The sequence below is a fragment of the Pinus tabuliformis genome, chromosome X (genome assembly GCF_031772625.1).
Source record: "Pinus tabuliformis cultivar Carrire ecotype Pingquan chromosome X, CPIR1, whole genome shotgun sequence".
In the NCBI taxonomy this organism is placed as follows: domain Eukaryota; kingdom Viridiplantae; phylum Streptophyta; class Pinopsida; order Pinales; family Pinaceae; genus Pinus; species Pinus tabuliformis.
This window is the reverse complement of record NC_142308.1, coordinates 1,661,516,973-1,661,538,284: the sequence shown is the minus strand read 5'-3', so window position 1 is coordinate 1,661,538,284 and position 21,312 is coordinate 1,661,516,973. Positions and strand designations below refer to the sequence as shown.

At 37.6% G+C, this 21,312-nt stretch overlaps 1 protein-coding gene across 2 annotated transcripts in view; it reads left to right on the top strand.

The window, feature by feature from the left end:
- LOC149146382 (chromatin remodeling protein EBS-like) overlaps positions 1–21,312 on the top strand; it is a 116,251-nt gene that overhangs the window by 42,104 nt on the left and 52,835 nt on the right. Inside the window, exon 4 of one of the 2 annotated variants that reach the window (XM_089446578.1) lies at positions 5,026–5,158. The exons of the other annotated variant lie outside the window; for it this stretch is intronic. Coding sequence (XP_089302704.1) covers positions 5,026–5,158 — 133 coding nt within the window. The remainder of the gene's footprint in view (positions 1–5,025; positions 5,159–21,312) is intronic. 2 annotated transcript variants of the gene reach the window in all.

The following is a 21,312-nucleotide window of genomic DNA, read 5'->3' as shown; positions in this document are numbered from 1 at the left end:
TACAGGAGATCTAGGATATCCTTAGAGCTCTCAAGGATAACTTGCAGACTGCCCAAAACCATCAAAAGTTATATGTAGACAGGTGAAGAGCAATGTTTTAAAACTCTGGCTCCAGTTCGAAACCGGCTAAGGGTCGGCTCCGACTCCAACTCCGACTCGGTATCGACTCGGCCGATTTGATTTCAATGACTCGGTCGTTGTAAAAAATACATTAAATATTTATTTTTTTATAAAAAACATAATTTTAAAGATTTTCATTCATGTTTCCAAACACAAAGCTTTAGAATATAGAGAGAAGACAACATATGATCAAAGTAGGCTCATGAATATATCCATTATATCAAAATGGCACCCAATGCACTGTCCAATACAAAGTTCATACTTAGCCACCAATGCCAGGATTCTTTTTTGCCTCAGCCTAAGGACAATCACTAGACTACAACAACAAGAATACCAATTCTTTGCCCCTAATGAAGTCTCAAAATCCTTGATTTAATTCTAGTCAAGCTCCAAAACAATCAGAGGTAAATATGTATTTATTAGTCCATTGCCAGAACGTTTGCCTTTTTAAAAACATTGCATGGCTCAATGCATTGTTTTAGTTTTCTAATTCATGCCACTAGGATAACCATACTTCGTCCTTGCAATTTTCAAAACTTTATCACAGTGATAGATTACTTTAGGGCTATAAATATGCAATAAACAACAACCTAACCATTGATATGTAGGAAGCGGGACAATTTTTGACAAATGTGCTTCAGGATTTTTGTCAAAGAGCCGAGTCGGCCAAGTTGTTACTGAGCCGGCCGAGTCATTACCGAGTTGGCCGAGTTGTTACTGAGTCGACTAAGTGAATGACTGGCTCGGTAGCAACCCGACCAACCGTTCTGTTTCAGCCACCGAGTCGACTTGGCCAGGCATTGGCTCAGTCTGACTTGACCGTTTTTTAAAACAATGGTGAAGAGTAGAGAGGTAGTTTGAGGTGTGGGACTTAGTATTCCTGAGACTTCAGCCATATAAGCAGTCCACGTTAAAATAGAAGGGAGCTGAAAAGCTAAAACCTTTTTTCTATGGACCATATAGGGTGACGAGGAGGATAGGAGAGGTAGCGTACGAGTTGGAGCTTCCACCCAAAAGCAAGGTACACGACGTCTTTCATGTTTCTTCCCTGAAGAAGGCTTTGGGGCAGCAGGTGACAACTACTATGGAGCTACTGCCTCTAGATGATGAGGGGCACTTAGTTTTGACATTGAAGGCCATCTTGAAGGAGAGGGAAAGGAAACTCAGGAGCAAAACTATTAGAGAATACCTGGTGAGATGGAAGGACCTACCGGAAGAGGATGCCACGTGGGAAGGAGAGCAGATTTTGCAGCGTTGGACACTTCAGTTGCTTGAGGACAAGCAACATTTGGGAGGGGAGGACTATCATAACCCCAACAAATAAATTGACTAAGGTAAATTCCCAATTTTGCAGTTTTGTTATCTCATACATATTTTTGGGGATTGGAATTAGGAGAATGATTAAGAGACTGGAATTAAATTTTTGCTAAAGGAAAAAGGAGCCAACTTAGGAGAATTAGCTAAATTAAAGAGTTGGTGGGTTGTGGGGGCCACACAAAAGGTGCTTTTCTTCCAGTGCTAAAAGCTTTGTATTTTGGTGGGGGGTCTAAAAGACCATCGCAGTTGTATTCTCAGAAACTCCTTTAGTTACTTATTGGGTGGGGGGTATGAATGAGTGTGAAAACAATGAGGAATTTGAACCCTATGGAGGGAAACACACAAGGGGATTCGAACTAGTGGGGGCCACAAGGATATGAAAGGGAAGCAAATATAAAAGGCAAGAGCAAACTCATTTTTGGGGTTATTTGTTTGTGCATCTAACTTGAGAGTTTGCTTGAGTTGTTTAGCCAAGTCAACTGGTGCATTGAACACAGGGGTTTCCAAGGAGAAATTCCCAACTCTCTTTGGTGGACTTAGAGTGCCACCATAGAAGAGAATTTTCAGAGCTTAGTGGAGAAGGGATTGCTGGAGTTCATGGGTCTTTTCAGCTATTGCTATAGCCAGTTCAAGCTTCCAGGAGGACGCATTGACAGAACTCGTTCCACTAAGTTGAGGGATCTACAAACAGAATTCTGGCTAGAGAATTTAGGAGAAAATCCTTTAGGGGTAGACCAGATTTTGTGGAGAGTTGCAGGGTTGGAGATTGCTGCTCCAGTGAGAACCAAACTCCTCATTTCCAGGGCATGCGCAGAAGCTTTGCTGGGAAGAATTCGTGGGGCAGATTCTAGCTTGTTTTGTGCTGGAGTTGAGGAGATATTTCACTCTTATCTTCCGGGAGAAATTGCGGGGAGTTTCTATAGCCATTTGAGGAGGGATTTGAAGCTAAGGCAACAGCAATGATTTATGGGGAACACAGAACCAGTGAAAGAGGGCGTAGCACCAAAATTGGGTAATAATTCCGGGAGGTCGGAATTAGTACAAAATATTTCTGTGTTCTGTTGGACTAGCATCAAGGAGCTTGCTCCTAATTTTGCAGAATTTTGGAGGAGTTTCAGGCCCTCAAACCTCAGTTCACCTACAGCAGCATTTGTAGAAATTTCTGGGTTGAACGCACAGCTTGGAGAAGCCATTTTGGGTGGAGTCTTTCAGTTATTTTCACCTGGGTATTTGCTTGCTTACTGTAGCAAGCCCAGACATCTCCTCTTGTACTCAGATTCCCATAATTATTAATAAAATGGCTCAAAATTGTTGTTGCTGCCCTGTGGAGTTCTAATTTGTTACTGCATGCATTGTGTTCAGATTTTTCATGTTATGGTTGTCACTTGTGCAATAGCTAGTGCATGTTTTGGTATTTCACTGTAAATTTTCTAGTTAGAATATTACAGTTTTTCCTTGTAGACATGTCTCTATAGTGGACTTAGTTTCAACAAAGAAAATATATCAGTCCTTTCTATTCATCATATGCTATGTGACGCCTATGTCAAAATATCAACTATCATAATTCATCCCACTTCTAGAAACATTGACATGTCTCTATTGGCCATAGTTATGTGAATATGAACTTTGTAGGTTAGCAAACTTCAACAAGAATCCCAAAAGTAACAATTGAATCCCAAAGCAAGAACTTATCGTCTTTTTAAAGAAAATGACCATCATTTTGGCTGCCTCCTAGAACTTTCTCTGACTTCCAGCTCTGATTTGTCTCAGGCATTATCTTCCCGCCAACAGAAAACATTATATTTTTCTAGTCATATGGTTTCCTAAACAACTATTCTTTCCCAGCCTTCTAGCAAAAACACATCCTTTCATTGCCAGTGCTCCTCTTGTTCTTTGGTCTCAGAGCTTAATGGATGCTGCTCTGCTAAGCACCAATATGTGCTTCCCAGATTTTCTCTACGTAGGCAACAACCAAAATTCTAATTCTATTCATTTTAGAAACTTTGCTTCAAACAACAAATTTGGTTGTAGACACCTAATCTCCTCTTCTCCAATCATCCGGCTTCTTCCTGCCATGAAACATCACTGCCAGACACATCTTGTTGCTCCTAGCACTCCTTTCAGGCTTCTCTACAACAGTACAACCAAAAATTGTCATCCTTCTTCCAAGATTCTCATGGATATTTGACCATATCTCCAATACACCATCACACTTTTGCATATATGTTTTCCACCCAAAGGAATCACTTCAGAATTTTATAACCACCAACTCATCACCTCAACTTGCCAACCACTATTGTCTATACACAATTAAAAGGTTAATTTCCAAGATCCAACGTTACCCAAAAATCCTCTGCCCAGAAAATCTATTGCAACCTGTGCACACTGTAGAATCAAATTCAATTAGAAAACTCATTGCAGTAAGTTTAAAGTTAGTGTCTTGGGATATTGTTGGGTTGCCTTTGCTCTCTTAAGTCCTGGGTCTCCTATACACTTCTACTGTGCATATGGTTACACTCAAAAGTGGAAATAGGGTCATTTCTGTGTAGTCCCTTGAGAACTTTTTGTTTGTGCATGCCTTTCTAGCAAATTTATTTTTTGCTCATGTGCATTCACAGTCAGGTATTTTCCTACAAATTCTAGATATTTTGGGCTTCTAAACCTCAGGCTTCTATTCTGCCTATACTACTGCATATCTGCACATTCTAGGTCATCCATACTTCTCTTCCTTGTCTTGGAGATTTGTAGTGATCTCTATCTTTGAGTTGAGAAAATTATCTGCTGCATGTAGATGATTGTTCATGTTCTGAGTGCACCATGAAATCTGTTCAACAACACCCTAATTTCTATTCACAATTTTTGTTTTATGAATTTCTAAAGTCTGCCTCAGGTTGTGTGCCTGTCCTGTCTTGTTTTGGGACTTTTCCATATGATTTCATACAGTTCTATACAGTCTTCTGTTTGCCCTCTGTGTATCAAGATGTCTGGAATCTGGATGTCATGGGATGAGTGCCTATTTGGCCCTGTTTGTTACAGCACCAGATTTTGACTGTTACAATGCCACATTCTGACATTTTGAGTTCCAAATTGTGACTATAACAGTGCTATAAGTGCATATAAATTCTGTGGTTTGTTTCAGGCTTGTCGCTATATTCAAGTCAGTGATTGTTTATATTTCCATACTCAGAAATAATTAAATGTTAAGGTAAGATGAATATGACATGTAACTTGAAATAAGTCAATGATTTAAACTTGAAGTAGAACTATAATTAACATCTTCTTATCATAATAATCTAACTTTAATACAGTCGTACATTTTGGTTTCTTACTCATCAGTTTTTAACTTTTTCATATCATTCACATGCAATTGAATAAACACAGAAAATAGGGTGTCACAAGGTGCTTGTTCATTGAGGTGTGTCTTTTTTTTAACTAAAGTCTTACGTTCTTTATAGTTTCCATGTTAACATTGTAGCTTGGCAAGTGTAGCTTACTATAATCTGTTTACTATGCCATTGTATATATGTGTATATGAATTTGATTCCGGCTTTTCTTTCTGTTATGATGATTTGTATAAATTGTCTCTAGGTTTCATCCAGAGTGCATAGATGTCACTATAGAAGAAGCAAAAGCCATGAGAGATTTCCTTTGCTTCGAATGCACAGAAAACAATAACAATAATCCAGGAATCTCTGTAAATGATTCTGTTCCTCCAAAAAGGGTGAGGATCTCTCTCTTATCTGTTATATAATATCATAATGGTTTAATAGAGTTGTCTACAAGAATCTAAAAAAATGTTCATTGCATATTTTATGTTTCTGAATTAGAATCTTCATTTCACTTTACAGGTTAAGGATAAATATTTTCATGGCAATTTACAATCGGAAAAAATTGTTGTTAGGTGAAAAGCATAAGGAAACTGTGATTTTCTTCTTTATGAAATGCCAATTTAAATATTCCATGTAAATGAAATTGGAAAAAGCAAAGGAGACATCAGTGCATCCATTTCCAGGATATTCCAGGATTACTACCACATGACAAAAGTACACGAGAATTTATTAGAAACATCTAATGCACGTCTTCATAGAATAATCTGACGAAGAATATACTAGTACTCCTGAAAAAATTTACAAATGGATACAATATCACAATCTTTAAACATTTTGGATTAGCTTCACACTTAAAAGTGTCAAAAATAACATCCTATATGGTTTTCACATCTATGTATAACTTAGCTTTCCTAGTACGTTTAGACTGTTGATTGTTTGGGTACCTGCAGTCAGTATTCCCAGCTACCTTAGTCGGCCCTCATAAGGAATTAAAACGAAGAAATTTAATATTTAAATTTTGAATTTAATTTGCCTCCAAAATACTCAAGTCAGCCCCAAATGATCAGGTCGGCCCAGTCATAAAGACACACCACTTGGGGCACCTCAGATCACTATAAAAAGGATAGTTGACCTCCTCCATTTGGCAACAATTTGGATCGTCTTGTGAAGAAGGAATAAGCCGCAGAGCAACAAGGAATGTCAAGTAGCATCAAGAAATAGTCTGTTGTGTGTTTTCTCATCTAGAAGAAGAGGCCGAATTACTTACCTGTGTATTGGAGGAAGGAAAGAGGCTAAACTTATCTGTCTTGTGTTTTCAAGGAGGCTGAAGTTCTGTTCATATTACAGTCTCTGTAAGAGAGATCCAAGCCCTAGAAGAGGGCTGGATGGTCCCCTATTTAGGCCACGGAAGGAGATAATAAGCCACTGAAGTTCGGGGTCTGTTCTGTATTGAGAAAGAGGACCGAAGCCCTCACCCAAAGACCTCAAGTCTGCCAGCAGTAAAAGGACTAAAGGCCACAGGTCTGTACAGGAGCTTTTTTGGGAGGGCCAAAGCCCTAGAAGGAGACCTTGTAATCTCTGGTTGATATAAGGGCAGGGATGAGATCTTGAGAGACTATTGTTCATGAGAAAAGGGATGATCTAGCCCTAGGAGTTCTTAGGCTAACTTATAAAACTCAGACTGTAACTTTATTTGAATTGAAGAATTTTCTCCTAGCAAAGATTGTTGGGTTTTTTTCCCAAGGTAGGGTTTCACAGGTGAAAAATTAGTGTCTCTTTTGTGCTTGGCTGTCTCTTTATGATCCTACTATCATTATTGCATTACTTTTGAGATTTTCTATGTATAATTGGTTAATGATACATGTGACTTAAACAACTTGATTAAGAAATCATAGAAAGTAATTATTAGATTTCTCCATGAAAAATCAACATGGTATCAAAGCCTAGGTGAAAGAGCAGCCATTAAAGAGACTTGAAGAAGCCAAGTATTTTTGGAAAGTCTGTCTTGAGGCTACAGAATCAAAGTCGATTTACACCACCAATGATCTCAACACCAGAAATAAACATTTGCATTAATCTAACAATGATTTCAGGGTTACATATTTGTCGTCAACATTTTCCCAATGATCAGACTTTGAACTACAAAGATTTGGCAGCCTTCTCTCTACAATCTGCTCTACTATAGATCTATAAGTATCCTCACTACAACCATTACAACCAGAGAACTCCCCCAACCTGCTCTCTGCACATACATTTATACAAAAGAGAGGGGCTTGAATTGGAACCAATTCTTCCAAGTTTGGACTGCCAAATCATGGGAAGATTGTATGATATTGTCTTTATGCATTCTTGGTTGATTTTGTTGAAGGAAAACCAAAGATATTATTACATATGACTTATTTAACATACAATCATTTGAGAATAGGCTGGAGTTGGCTCCTTGCTGGCTGATTGCTTTGTTTGGAACGCAGAATGACAACGACTGCAACCAGAAAGATACCCTTGAAAGAACTGTGTGTATCTCCCAATCCACATATTTTTTGGGGAAACCACTCGTAGGTCACCTAATTGGGGATGTTCTGAACAAAACCCATGTCACGTAAAGCTTGTCCTGATGATGAACCACACTTGTTGGTTTGAAACGTGTCGACAAATTAATTTTGATGTGATTATCACCGAAAACATGTCTCAAAAACTTGATATGGATCAGAGAAGCCTTAATTAAATAAATTTTATATTCTTCTTCATTTCCTCGTGAATCACACCCAAATTTAGTCACTTAATTCTGCTTGGCACAAGTTTTCTGAATTTTTAATCAATGAGTTGGAGCCTTGTATAGTTAACGTAGGTACAATCTAGATAACATGAAACCATGTCATCAACTCTAGGAACAAAAAAGATGTTTCGAAATTTGACTTGGAGTTGTGTATATATGCCAACTCGGAGGTCGGCTACAGGACTACATAGGAGTTATGGAAACAAAACTAGCAAAAACCGTTATTAGTAAAATCAAGCATAATACTTTCTAATTCGTTAAAAATAAAGGATAATAATGGCAATTAGCTACGTTAACATTTGTAATCGAGTCATGGTATATCTACAAAGAAATGCACTAAGACTAGCAATAGATAGAGAAATGAGTGAGATGAAATGACAGAAAATGGTTGTTTTGGATGGTGAGAAAGAAGCCAAATTAGTGACTCGACACTATGGTTTTTGGGATCTTTGCATTGGTGTGATGTAGTTGTTATCTTTTCCTTCTCCCCTTTCCATTTTTTCTTCCCTTCTTTGGAAGCTTCTTTAATTTTCCTTTTGCTTTGCCACTTGATTTTACTTTCTTCTAGCCTATGCTTTCCAGGTATTGTGCTTGTACGCAAGCCCAATCTATCATTCTAGGTTTAAACAACATCATTTACTTCTACAGATGATTGTGCAGTCCCCCAAATACTTGAGGAGTACTTTTGGGTTCCAGTGACACAGGGTTCGCTGAGCTTGAACTTTAAGGTTCGAAATTCGGCGAACCTCAAAAATATTTTGAAATTCAGGTCAGATTCAGGTAGGGTTAAATAATGCTTGACTCATATTTGCCTTTTCGTTTACCTTATGTTATAGAATCCACAATATTTTAGTTTTGAAGTTCGAATTTAATTTACTCTATTAAATCGGTTTAGGCTCTCAGACATGCGGTTGAAGGGTTTCTATGGCAGTCGATATGATTGTTTAAATTTTATCATTGTACATTCTAATGAAAATAGACACATAATTCCAGTATGAGGGCTATCGTGTTTCCAAAAGCCAACAATTGTATGTAAATTGTGTGCTTAGAGACCATCGACGAAGTTGCACTCATAGGCGGCCTTCCCCTTGTTTCTGACTCCTGGCGCTCTTTACGTGAAAATCATATGTTGTTGAACTGATCCATAAATTGCTGTGGATTTTCCACTGGATAGTTCGTCACAACAAATCTGATAATAATATATTAAAATTCTGAATTTTTACACTATTACAATTTTATTAAACTTCTAGATCTGTAAAATTAACTGTAATTAGTGCATGCATGTAAATGGAAATTGTGCAGAAAATTAGAGAATGACAAAATAATCTCACACACATACATAAGACACAAGATATGCTTTGGGAAACCCTTTCGAGACAAAATCTAGCTGGAAGGTGAGGCCACTTTGCTCTCATTCTCTGTCTGGAAAATAAGGTTGCAGGTACAAAGAAGTAATGCCTGTAGCTCGGGGGCTGCTATAGTGCACAGATCCTATCTGTTTGCTCTACCTCCTATCTCTCCCGACTATCTTTGCTCAACTATGGAACAAAATTCTCTCGAAAGAATGGAATTCTTCTTCCTCTTAGTGGTCCGGTTATAACACAGCCTGATAGTCTATTAGTGGTTAAGTTTGACTACATCAACTCTTAGATAGAGTTATAATATAGACTCTTCTAGAGTCTTTTACATCAAAAACACGTGGCTAGCCCCTTTTCCATGAATAATGGGGGTTAATGCGACATCCCCCTGAACTATAGGTGTGGAAATAGGAAGGTCAACTTTTGAGTGGCATAACTTTTGCATCTGGACTCCGATTGACGCACTTCTTGCGACGTTGGAAAGATCTCTATGTGTAGAATAGCATGAAAAGGTGCAGCTCTAAAGCGGCGAAGTTTTACCTCCAAAAAAGTCGTTTGATACCTCAAGAGTCAAAACACGTCGAAAGGTTTCAGACCCTGTTTTGCCAAACTGGGTCCCACCAGTAAAAACGGTCACGTGAGTTGATTCCTTCACATTTTCCACTCTGAATGCATCAAGATGGATGACAAACAATATGACGATCCAATTCGAATCACGAACGATTGTTTTACATTTACTTGGATTCTATAAAACTAAGTTTATTGATTGTGGAATCATGCTACAAGCAGGAGGGGCTAGCATAGTACACCTTATATGCAGTACAAATTTAAATACACAAGATGGGAAGTATATATATCTACATATTCCAACCATAAAAAAATACAATTAGCTATAGGACTTGGAAAATAGAATCAATTACAAGACTTTTATCCCACTTAAGATGGAAAATATGACTATCCAACTTTGAAGGAATGACGCTTTCGCAGATTAGGCAATACAATTTATTCTTTTTAATTTGAATCACATTAAGATAGATTTATAATTTGTTGTTGCATATATATATATATATATATATATATATATATATATATATTAAAGAAAAGTAATATGTTAATATTATAATAAATTATAAATTTAATTTAATTAAATTGATCACTTTTTAATTTGATTTTGTTGAAATAGCTTTATAAATAATATACAATATATATTGTTTTATATATATTAAAAAATCATACATTAAAATTATACTAAGTTATATATTAAATTGTCTTATGATTAGATATATAAAAGTTTAAGAGGCAACTTCATTTGTATTATAAACTATATATATATATATTCGAATTTGAACCGAATTTAATCATTATCGAATTCTAACTCGAACCCGAACCAGGTGACATTGTTCGGTTCTTGGGAGAGATACCAAACATTATTGGCATCTTCCTAAACGATGTGGTGTACTCCTATACACTTTGCCCCTGTATCTGCCTAAAGTAATGCCATTGTATCCACTAGTCTTCGACATACCCACAAGGGTAGAACTGGGACTTAGTCACTAAAGGATTCCATTCCAACCTTAGAGTTTTCATATGGCTTTCCCACTAGGTTAGTGCAGTTTTAAATGGACAAACAACATTTGTTGTTCCTCCTGTATGTGATGAACACTAAATATAAACCTCTAACTATTACAATTGTTGGAAATTGTAACTAGGTCGGTCTTCGTAATGACCTAATTGTAATCATGACATTGCATATTCTTTATAAAGAAAGAAAAATAAGTTATATTTATTTTTGGAGTATGGGTTTCATACTCATACAACTTGAGTGGGCCTAATGGTTAAGAGCATGTGTTTCCTCCTGAGAGGCCACAGGTTCAAAACCAGAGGGGGGTAGAGTATGTATGCCTTCGTAGACTTAGCAGTCAAATCGCTGCGCGGAGGTGGGTCCCTTGTCCCACAAACAAGGGGGTCTCATACACCAATTTGGTGTCTGGCTTGGTTGTGACCTTAAGAATGGATATTATTATTATTATTATTATTGAGTCAAAAGCATTTTCTTCGTGCTTTTAGGTATTCTAGGTCTTTCTAGGATAAAGAATAAATTTTGTCATGTGTCATAGTCCCATTTGGACTCTTTGTAATAAAGAAAAATATTTATCTTATCAACAAAAAGCCATATATTAGCCCAAGACCAAGTCAGCCCAAGAGCAAGATCAAGTTGGCCTAAAGGAGGGTAATTCGACACTCAAGAGAGGCTATATAAAGGAGAGAAGTTTGACTCATTTGGTTACTCACTCAAGCAAGTTCGATCTGCAATAGCGAAGGTGAAGGAGAGTAGCTGGGTGGACAAAGAAAAGGAGCAGAAGTCGAAGTTTGTCCAAGATAGTCTTCTCTTGTCTCGTTTCTAGGGTTTGTGAAGCTGCCAGTTGCAAAGGAGCCAAATTTCTCTTGCAAGAGGTTGAAATTTTGTGAAGCAGTTGCAGGGGGTCGAAATTGCAACATCAGAGTAGCAACATTGATGTTCTGGAAGTTGCCTTAAAGAAGATCTTGCTGGGGGTTAGTGTGGCGCTTGGAGGATTTGTTGGCTTTGTTCTTTGGGTCTTGGAAGTCTCTTTGTAAGTAGATTCTATATAAGAATAGAAGTGTTTTTTTGGGGTTTCCCTTGGCTTGGAGCCTATATCTTGTGTATTTTGTCTCTTTGTGATCTTCATTGTTTTTGGTAATTGCTTGATGAACATAATTGAAGTAGTAATAAAAGGCCAACTAACATCACAAGTAATTATGAAGATAAGGAAAATAAGTTATAATCTACAAGTCTCTAAATTTTCCAACAACAACTAGTGATTTAATTTCAAAGCATCAACCTCACCTTGATAAAGCTTGATGTTGACCTTCACTTCCATCTTAAATAGGGACTGTACATGGTTCATGAAACTCAAACTAGGTCATTATTTTTTGGATTCTTTCTTAGATTCCTTCTCTAGTTCTTTTCAATCCCCCAATTTTCTTTCTGATATGACTTCGAAGTTGGAACCTCCATTTTCATTAAGTCCAAGCTTATTTGTTAGAGTTGCCATGAGGAGATTCATATTACAGCTAATATCTACGATTTGCTCTTTTAGCCTTTCGAATCTCTCCTTTGTCAGATCTTGGGGGTTATTAACATATTCATCGACCATGGCTGGGGTTTTGTGACTTTCTACCTAAAACTGATCTGGATCCCCAACAACTCACAATATATGCAAAGAAACTCGCTCTTATGCTATTATGATTCGTAAATTGCCATGGATATTCCATTGGACTATTCATCACAATATATGTGATTCAAATTTACTGAAATCCAAAAATCTATGGTATGAGGATTAATTTTCCTTAGACTTTCTAGCTTTATTAAATTATTGTTTATGTTTATGCGTGTAATATATAAATGTGAAAAATAGAGAAAAAATAAAAAACTATGTCACAAAACCACAATAACACAAGATATTACATGGGAAACCCTTTTAGGAGAAAATTGAGCTAGAAGGTGAGGTTGCTCTGGTCTCTCTTTCTTTTAACGGAAATCATGCAAATACAAAGGAGTGAGACTTGTGGCTCGTGGGATGCTACAGAACCTAAACCCTCTCTTTATCCACTCTCATCTATTTTTCTCTATTATGGAACTGTTGGCCGCACTTTGACAATAGTCCAAGAAGCATAGTACAAAGCAGTGGACAAATTTTTTCAGAGATCAAAGTCATCATTCAACTTAAATTTTGTCATTGTAAACCCAAGTTCTGCAAAATTATTGTAAATGATTCTAGTATGACTATGAAGCCATGTAACAACACCTAGGTAAGCCTATGATTTTTGTCAAAGGATTTCATCCTAGGGAGTTTTTTAACCTCCTCGAATTATGTGTGTTTGTAAACACGCATAATCGACAAAGTTTTTCTCCCAGATATACCCCAAAGCTAGGGTGGAATTCGTTGACAAGGTCTTAGGTGAGTCCTAGTGTTTATTGAGTCTATGTATTTTTCATACTAGATCATATTGTGTCGCAGAATTGGGTAGTGTCTTGAGGGTCTATGTCTAAATGTGTATTTCCCCTTCTAAGGGTTGAATTAATTTGTAATATCTTGATGTAAAAATATTTTAGTGCATGGTTACTCATAGTTAGACACCATGGCTAAAATATTTGAGGGTGGAAAAAATAATTAATCCCCTCTAATCATTTAATTAATTTTTCTGGCAAAAATAAAAAATAAAATAATTAGCAAGAAAATTAATTAAATTTGGGTCAAGAAATAATTTGAGAGAAAATAAATTCTCTCTTAAATGGAAAATAATCAAAAGTTCGTGGGTCAAAAAAGAATTAATTTTTGGAGGTCCTCCACCAAGGGAAAAATGGATTTTTTAAGAAAATTTGACCCCTTGGACTTTGGTGGTTAGTTTTGAAGATATTAGTCCAAAATATTATTTTTTGGATTAATAAAAAAGGGGTTTTAAGAGAAATTCGATTTTTTCCTCAAAAATAAAAAGTCAACGGTGGAGATCAAGTTATTTTCAAAGAAAGATCAACATATGGGATTATTTTGACGAGGATCAAGCCAACTAACCGTTATTTCCACTTGGAGGGGTTTACTTCTCTCATTTTCTATATAAGGAAGCTATGAAGCTCCTCATATGACCTTATAATCTTTGGATGATGTAATTTGTAACACATGTACTAAGCCTTGCTCTACTGGAATTGTATTTGTCATAATCGAAAGACTTTGGGGTTTCAATTCATGTTGTTCTTCTATCGGCGGATTTGTGGTTTGTGCTAGTGATTTTTCATACTCTATGTTATATGCGTTTCATAAATTGTTATTACATTTGCTGCAAGACGAAACATCTATTGGAACAGGTATCTTGCTTTAGGTGTTGGGTTTAACTTTAATCTACACCCGTAGATCTAGATCTCTCATGATCTAACAATTCATCTTTTAAGTTTAAATAGAGATCTACAGGTACGCTAGTCCTTGGTCTCCAAGTTCACAGATTGTGGAGAAGAATCAACCGTGTTTGGATTCTGAATTTTAATTTTGTAGGGTACTTTGCGGGAGGGTTTTGGTTGTTGATCCATTTACATACATCATTTATTTTAAAATCTCTCAAAAATTTAATCTCTCTTGTGCTATAATGAAATTTACATGTTAACAAGGGCAAATTTTATTTTGTAAATAGTGTAAATATTTGTAAATAATTTTGAATCTAACCCTTGTATTTTAATTCTAACCCATTTTAAATTTTGTATAGCTTTTGGGGTTTTGGGTTTTAATTTTTGTATATATTGGGTATTTGGGCTCTCTATTTTTTCATTTGTGCAGGTGATAGCTTAAGAGTTTGAAGCAAAAATTAATTTTTGAGCTATTCATCCAAGAGCAGAAGGTTGATCTAGGCCCTAGACGGTAAGGTCTAGCCTTTCCAGCTCCCAACAACTCAACGTCCAGCTGAAGAGGGAAGCTGCTACCCAGTTTTGGCCTTTTGTAGTGATTTTTTAAGGTAAAATTGGTGTTTGCAGGGGGACAAAGTCATTTTTGGGTGTCGTGAGGGTTTTTAGCCTCTTGGAGGCTAGTCACAACCCTAGTTGGGGGGCTTTTCCCCAGAGGCAACCCTTGGCGCCTAGCCGCAGGCCCTCCATGGACTCTTTCCCCTAGCGGCAACCCTTTGGGCCTTGAATGTAGGTCTAAGGGCCTTCTCCCATCAAGTTGCAGCCCTAATTAGGCTTGTGGTAGGCCTTAGATGCCTCCTCTTTCCTTGTCGCAGCCTCTTAGAGGCTTGCCTCAGGCAGCCACAGGCCTAGAAGGGCTTATAGCCCTGCTGCAAGCCTATTAGGCCTTCTCACCTTAGCCGCTAGCCTCTTTGGGCCTTCATCCCTTCATCTCTATCATTTTTGGGCTATTCTATGAGTTTGGCACTTGATATTGACACTAATCTTTGTGGTTGCAGGCCTTGGGTAAGTTTGGCAATTGTTTGTAATTGATTTCTATCATTTTGAGCCATAAATATTGGGTTTTCCTTGCTAACTATTTGTTTTGCAGACTTGCTAGCCTCTTTGACAAGGGTTTCAAGGCCTAAAGTAGCTCAACAATCCATCAACCAGCCCTAGAAGCCCTAACCATTGTCATAAGAGGGTTGATCTATCATATTTCAAGCTAAAAAATTGTGTTGTAGGTGTTTGAAGAAGTTCTAATCCATCGGAAAGTCAACTAGTCCTCAAACTAGGCCTATAGGCCTAAGAGTTTGGCTCGTGTACTCTTTTTCTCCTCACTGTTTTTCAATCAGATCTGAAGAATCATACTCATGTGAAAATTTGGAGACCCAAATCCGCTACTGCAACAACTGATATTACTTCTCCTACTTGTTAATTCATGCAAGTTATTTATTGTGTTACACTATAAATATCGAAGTAAATAAGATTGCAGCCTTCACTAAATAAATTGTATGCAGAAACAAGAACTGAGCAAGAAGAAATAACACACACACAAGTGACACCGTTGTTTTTGGACAAATGTCCCCAGAAAAACCCAATGCGGGAAAACCGGTGCAACAGCTGAGGGTTTGTATTATTATGTAGTAGTTTCTGAATACAATTCTTCGGATGCCCAAATTGGAAATCCTATACAGAGATCCAACTATACAAAAGATAGTGAGATGATCCTACCATGTCACTAGAAAATCAGACACTGATTTGAATTGGAGATGAGCCTCTACGCTGTCTCTGCACAGCACTGCGTCACACCTATGCAGTTACTGTGTCATTGCTGCTGGGATTGCGTTGCACCTCCTCTTGATCTCCAACTAGCTACAAACTTCGGCCCTCTTCCTCCCGGTCTCACACCCCGACTTTGGCACTAGATATCGACTGTTCCCCAACGGAAACACGAACTCCCTCTGAAGCTCTATGCTGCCTTTGCGTGGCATTGCATTGCCTCTCTGGACTACTCTTTGCCTTCTCTGCCTTGCACTCACCGGATCAAAAAAACTTCCTCTGAAAAGCTATCCCTGCCCCTCACTACAAGAATCTCTTCGATGATCTCTCCAAATGCCCATCAAAGTCCTTATAATCTTCTCGTTGAGTAATCAACGGCCAAAATTAAATTCTAATCAATGGCTCATATCATATTGATTTGATCTCGTTTTCTTCTAGAAGATTCACACCCAGTTTTATTAATAGCCTTTAATTATTTTAATTTCTTAAGTTTATACGTAGGCATCCATTAATTAATTATTTTAATAAAACTATCTCCAGGGGGAATTTCCCAAAACGATTTCTGGGTATTCTTTAATACATGTGTCCTAGCCTCCCTACAAATTTTGAGGCTTAGAGCACATCCGATGCTACCAGAAATCAACAACTTACAGTAGCATAAATCTGATCTAAACATCCTAAAGAAGCCCTAAATCACCCTCACATAAACCTATAATCATTGCACATTTAATCTCAATTGATAAATCAATATTTGTGCTCTTGTATTATTGATTGCTATAGTGTTTGTCAGGCCAGGGTAACTCCAAAATGGGCAGAAGAAAACTGACTGATTATTTCATTAGATAACTATTGTTTATATACATAAAATGGACAGATCAGTTCATCTTCCGGATGACTGTTCACGTTCCTGTTTACCCAACCGTTGAAGATTAGGTGTGAACATTCCCCCCCTTAATCTGAAGGGATGTTGGTGAGTCCAAGCATCGTTCTGAATCTTTCAAGCTTTTCTCTTCCAAGCGCTTTGGTGAAGATGTCTGCAATTTGCTCATTTGTGGAACAATGACGGAGATGGATTGTTTTGGCCTCAACATGATGTCGGATCAGATGATATTTAGTATTGATGTGCTTAGTACGATCATGGAACTTTGGGTTCTTGGCCAACTTTATTGCAGAGGTGTTATCAATCATGAGTGGAGTTGATTGTACTTGTTTTACCTGCAAATCTTCAAGAATTTTCCTGAGCCACACAATTTCTTTCGTTGCTTTAGCTGCTGCCACGTATTCTGCTTCTGTTGTGGAATCTGCTGGAACTGATTGTTTGCGTGATCTCCAGGAGATAGCTCCTGATCCAAGACTCATAGCATATCCTGAAGTAGATACCCCAGTTTCTTTGTCTCCATCGAAGTCTGAATCAGAGAATCCAATCAAGCTGAAGTCGTCCACCTGTGTATACTTGATTCCAAGGTCTTGAGTTCCCTTCAAGTACCTTAGAACTCTTTTTGCGGCAGACCAATGTCCCTCACAAGGCTTTTGCATAAACCTGGAGAGGATTCCAACAGCAAATGAAATGTCTGGTCTGGTAGTAGTGAGGTACATGAGACTTCCTACAAGCTGTCTATACTTTGTTGCATCTTCAAATTCCTTTCCTTCAATAGATGTGAGCTTCAAGTTTTGTTCCATTGGAGTAGAAAGAGGATTGCACTCTGTCATGCCAAATCTGTTTAACAAATCTCCAATGTATTTCTTTTGAGAAAGAAATATGGATTTTGGATGTTGGGTTACTTCAATGCCAAGATAGTAATGAACATAGCCCAAATCAGTCATTTCAAAACTTTTTCCTAATTCTTTCTTTATGGATGCAATATAGCTTTCATTGTTCCCTGTCATTAAAAGATCATCTACATATACCACAAGATATACAACTGTTTTGCCAACTTTCTTGACAAATAAAGTTGCATCATCAAGATCAAAATGTTTGAAGTTGAGTTTCAGAAGATGCTCAGTTAGTTTTTCATACCAGGCTCATGGTGCTTGTTTGAGGCCATACAAGGACTTCACAAGTTTGCATACTTTGTGTTCATGTCCTTTCACAGCAAATCCTTTAGGCTGGGACATAAAAACATTCTCTTTTAGATCTCCATTCGAGAATGCAGTTTTTACATCCATTTGATGGACTTTCCAACCGTTCTGAGCAGCTAGTGCAAAGAGTGTCCGGATGGTGGTCCATTTTGCTGTGGGGGCAAAAGTTTCCTCATAATCGACCCCTTCCTTCTGTGCAAAACCTTTTGCCACAAGCCTAGCTTTGTGCTTGTCAAGTGAGCCATCAGCTTTGTACTTGTTCTTGTAGACCCACTTGCAGCCAATTGGTTTGATTCCAAATGGAGGATCAACCAGCTTCCAAGTGCCATTCTTTATGAGGGCATCATACTCCTTCTGCATCGCTTCTTTCCATTCATCATGAGAAGCAGCTTCTTTGAAGGAAGTTGGTTCAAAATCTGTAGACAAGTTCAATTCACAATCATAAGTAACATCCATATCAACAGGTGAATTAGAGTTATCACCTCCATCTTGTCGGTTTGTATTTCTGGTTCTTGTTTTTCCAATTTCATCAGGATGAACACTTTCAAGTGTCTTTGTCAGCCACTTTGGGGGACCTTTCTGAGATGGTCCAGGCTGCTCTGTTGATTGAGTTGGGACTGAATCAAGATTGAGTCTCCCAATTCTATCAATTACATCACTTAAAGGATCATCCAGTGTTGGAGTTTCATGCAAGGGAGATTGTTCATCAGAAGAAGATTCCACATGTTGATCTAGTATAGGAATCCCCCCTTCAAGATGTGGAATCTGATTTTCAAACTCTTGAAATGATTTCGTTTTTGTGAATCTATCCAAGCGATCAAGTTGCCGCTCAATAACATTGTCAGATTTGGATGATTCAAGAAAAATGACATCTCTAGATACAACAAACTTTTTATTTACTTCATCATAGAGACGGTATGCTTTAGAGGTGTTTGAATACCCCAAGAAGATACACTTACGACTTCTAGCACCAAGTTTGTTTCTATGTACCTTTGGTATTAAAGCATAACAGGTGGAACCAAAAATCCTGAGATGTTTTACCGAAGGAACATGTCCATACCACAATTCATAAGGAGTCTTGTTTCTTATAGTACTAGATGGACATCTATTCTTTATATATGCAGCACATAGAACAGCATCAGCCCAAAACATTATCTTTACATTTTTGAAGAAAAGCATGGATCGTACCATATTCAAAATTGTTCTATTTATTCTTTCTGCTACACCATTCTGTTGGGGATTATAAGGTACAGTTGTTTGATGTTTGATCCCATGTTGGCGAAGATAGTTTTCAAATTCATTTGATGTATATTCTTTTCCATTATCAGTGCGAATAGACCCAATATGAGATTGTGCATCATTTTCAATCCACTTATGAAAATTCTTGAATGTTTGAAAAGCATCAGATTTGTTCTTCAATAAATAAACCCAACACATTCTGGTGTAATCATCAATAAATGTCATGATATATTTATTTCCATTTGCAGAAGGAACAGGCGTTGGACCACATAAATCTGAATGAATGAGTTCAAGCTTCCTATGTGCTCTTGAATGTGAATCATGAAAAGACTGTTTGCTATGCTTTCCTAGAATGCAAGCATCACATTGCTTATGTTTTCTAGGAATTGTAGGCAAACCAGCAACACCATTTTTCTTCAACAAGCGGAGACTATCATAGTTTAAATGTCCAAATCTAGCATGCCATAATAAACTTGACGGAAGTGTACCTTCTTCATGATGAGAAATATATGAGAAATGTTGTGCATGAGCAGAGGTTCCTTGCAGTTTAAGAAGTCTTTCTTCTTCTATACCCCTCATGACAAGTGAGTGGTCAGATGCCTTTCTTACCTCAAGCTTTCCATCAAACATATGAATGGAGTGACCTTGCTGGCGGATGTGGACCAGGGACATCAAGTTTCTCTTGAGCTGTGGGAGATATAGAACATGATCCAGAAGAAAGTCTGGAAGACCAGGCAGTTTAAGCCTGATTGTGCCAAGCCCTGATGGCTTGATTTTTGACTGATCTGCAAAGTATACTGCTCCATCAACATTGTCAGTGAAATCTTCAAAAAAATCTTTCCTATGAGTCATATGACAGGTTGCTCCTGAATCAAGCAACCAATCATTTTTCGAAGAAGCAAGTGAAGCATTAAACAAATCTTCATTTACTCCAATGTTACATTGTGCCTCAATATAGTGAGCGGATTCAGGTGCTTTACTTTTGTCTGTGTCATCAGTTTTACCTTTCTGCTGGTTTCTTCTCTGCTCAATTTTGTCCCATGGTAGCTTGCATGTAGAAGCATCATGTGATCCATTTCGTTTGCAGCGAATGCAATGCAGATCTGCCTTTTCTCCTTGAGAATGTCTGCCCCCCCTGCCTCTGAAGTATCTTCCTCTTCCTCTTCGTCCACCTCTTCCTCTTGTAGGATCTTGAGCAGGATGCTTTTCTTTATGAGCAAGGCAAACAGTCTCTTCAGAAGATTCAGGGACTGTCTTCTTTCCAAAGGCTTTCTCTCTTTCAGCAAACTTTTTCACAAGAGAGTCAAAGGTTATATCTTTAAGATTTCCATTTGCTTGTAGTGACTCAAGATAATTGGAGTAGGTAGGATAGAGTGCTTTGAGAAAGGCAATAAGAGAGATATCCAGCTCAACCTTAGTGGATTTAATATCATGCATTATAGACTTTATTTCAGATGCAAGAGCAAGAGGATCATTATTTTTCAGTTCAAGAGTGAAGAGTTTAATCATGAGCTGAACAACTTCAAGTGCAGAATGTGAATCATAGAGTTCTTTCAGCTTTTGTAAAGCTTCGAAGGCAGTGGAATAGGATGAAATATGACGACTTACTTCTTCATTTACAGATGCTGCGATCAATGCATAGGCTTTGCTGTTCTTGTTTTCCCAAATGACAAGTTCTTTATCTGATGTAGGCTGCACAGGGTCTTTGTCTTCTTCTCCGACACACACTCCCTTCCACAACTCATTGTAGATGAGGGTGTGTTTTACCATCCGGGACCATTCAGGATAGTTCTCCTTGCCAGTGAGAACTATTCCTACCATAGAAATGATTGAATGCATTCTGTAAAAGAATGTCTCTGCTAAAAAAAACTTCTGTTGATAAAAAAAACTTCTGTTGAAAAAATCCTTATGCCACAGCCTTATGCACTTTATTTTCTTTTAACGTTTGATAGAAGCATCAACATTTCTTATATCACTGCAATATTACTATGTTTTGAAAAATGCGCAATGGATCACTTCAATATATCACTTCATTCTATTAATATATCAATATATATGCAATTGAAATATCACTTCAATATATATATCAATGCAAAACGCATAAGGGATATATTACTTCAATATATATCAATGCAAAACTATTATGAAAGCAGCGCAATATATAAAACTTTTGAATGATACTGCGCGTTTTAATCTTCACAGTCTTCACTGTTACAGCACATTGAGTCTCTTGAGTCTCTGGCTGGGGATCGCATCAAATCAGGCAACTACCACCACTGAAGCTTATAAAAAAATAGCCATAGATTCGTTACATTAGGCACTAAAACAATACCAAACAATGATTCAAAAACTGCTCCAACG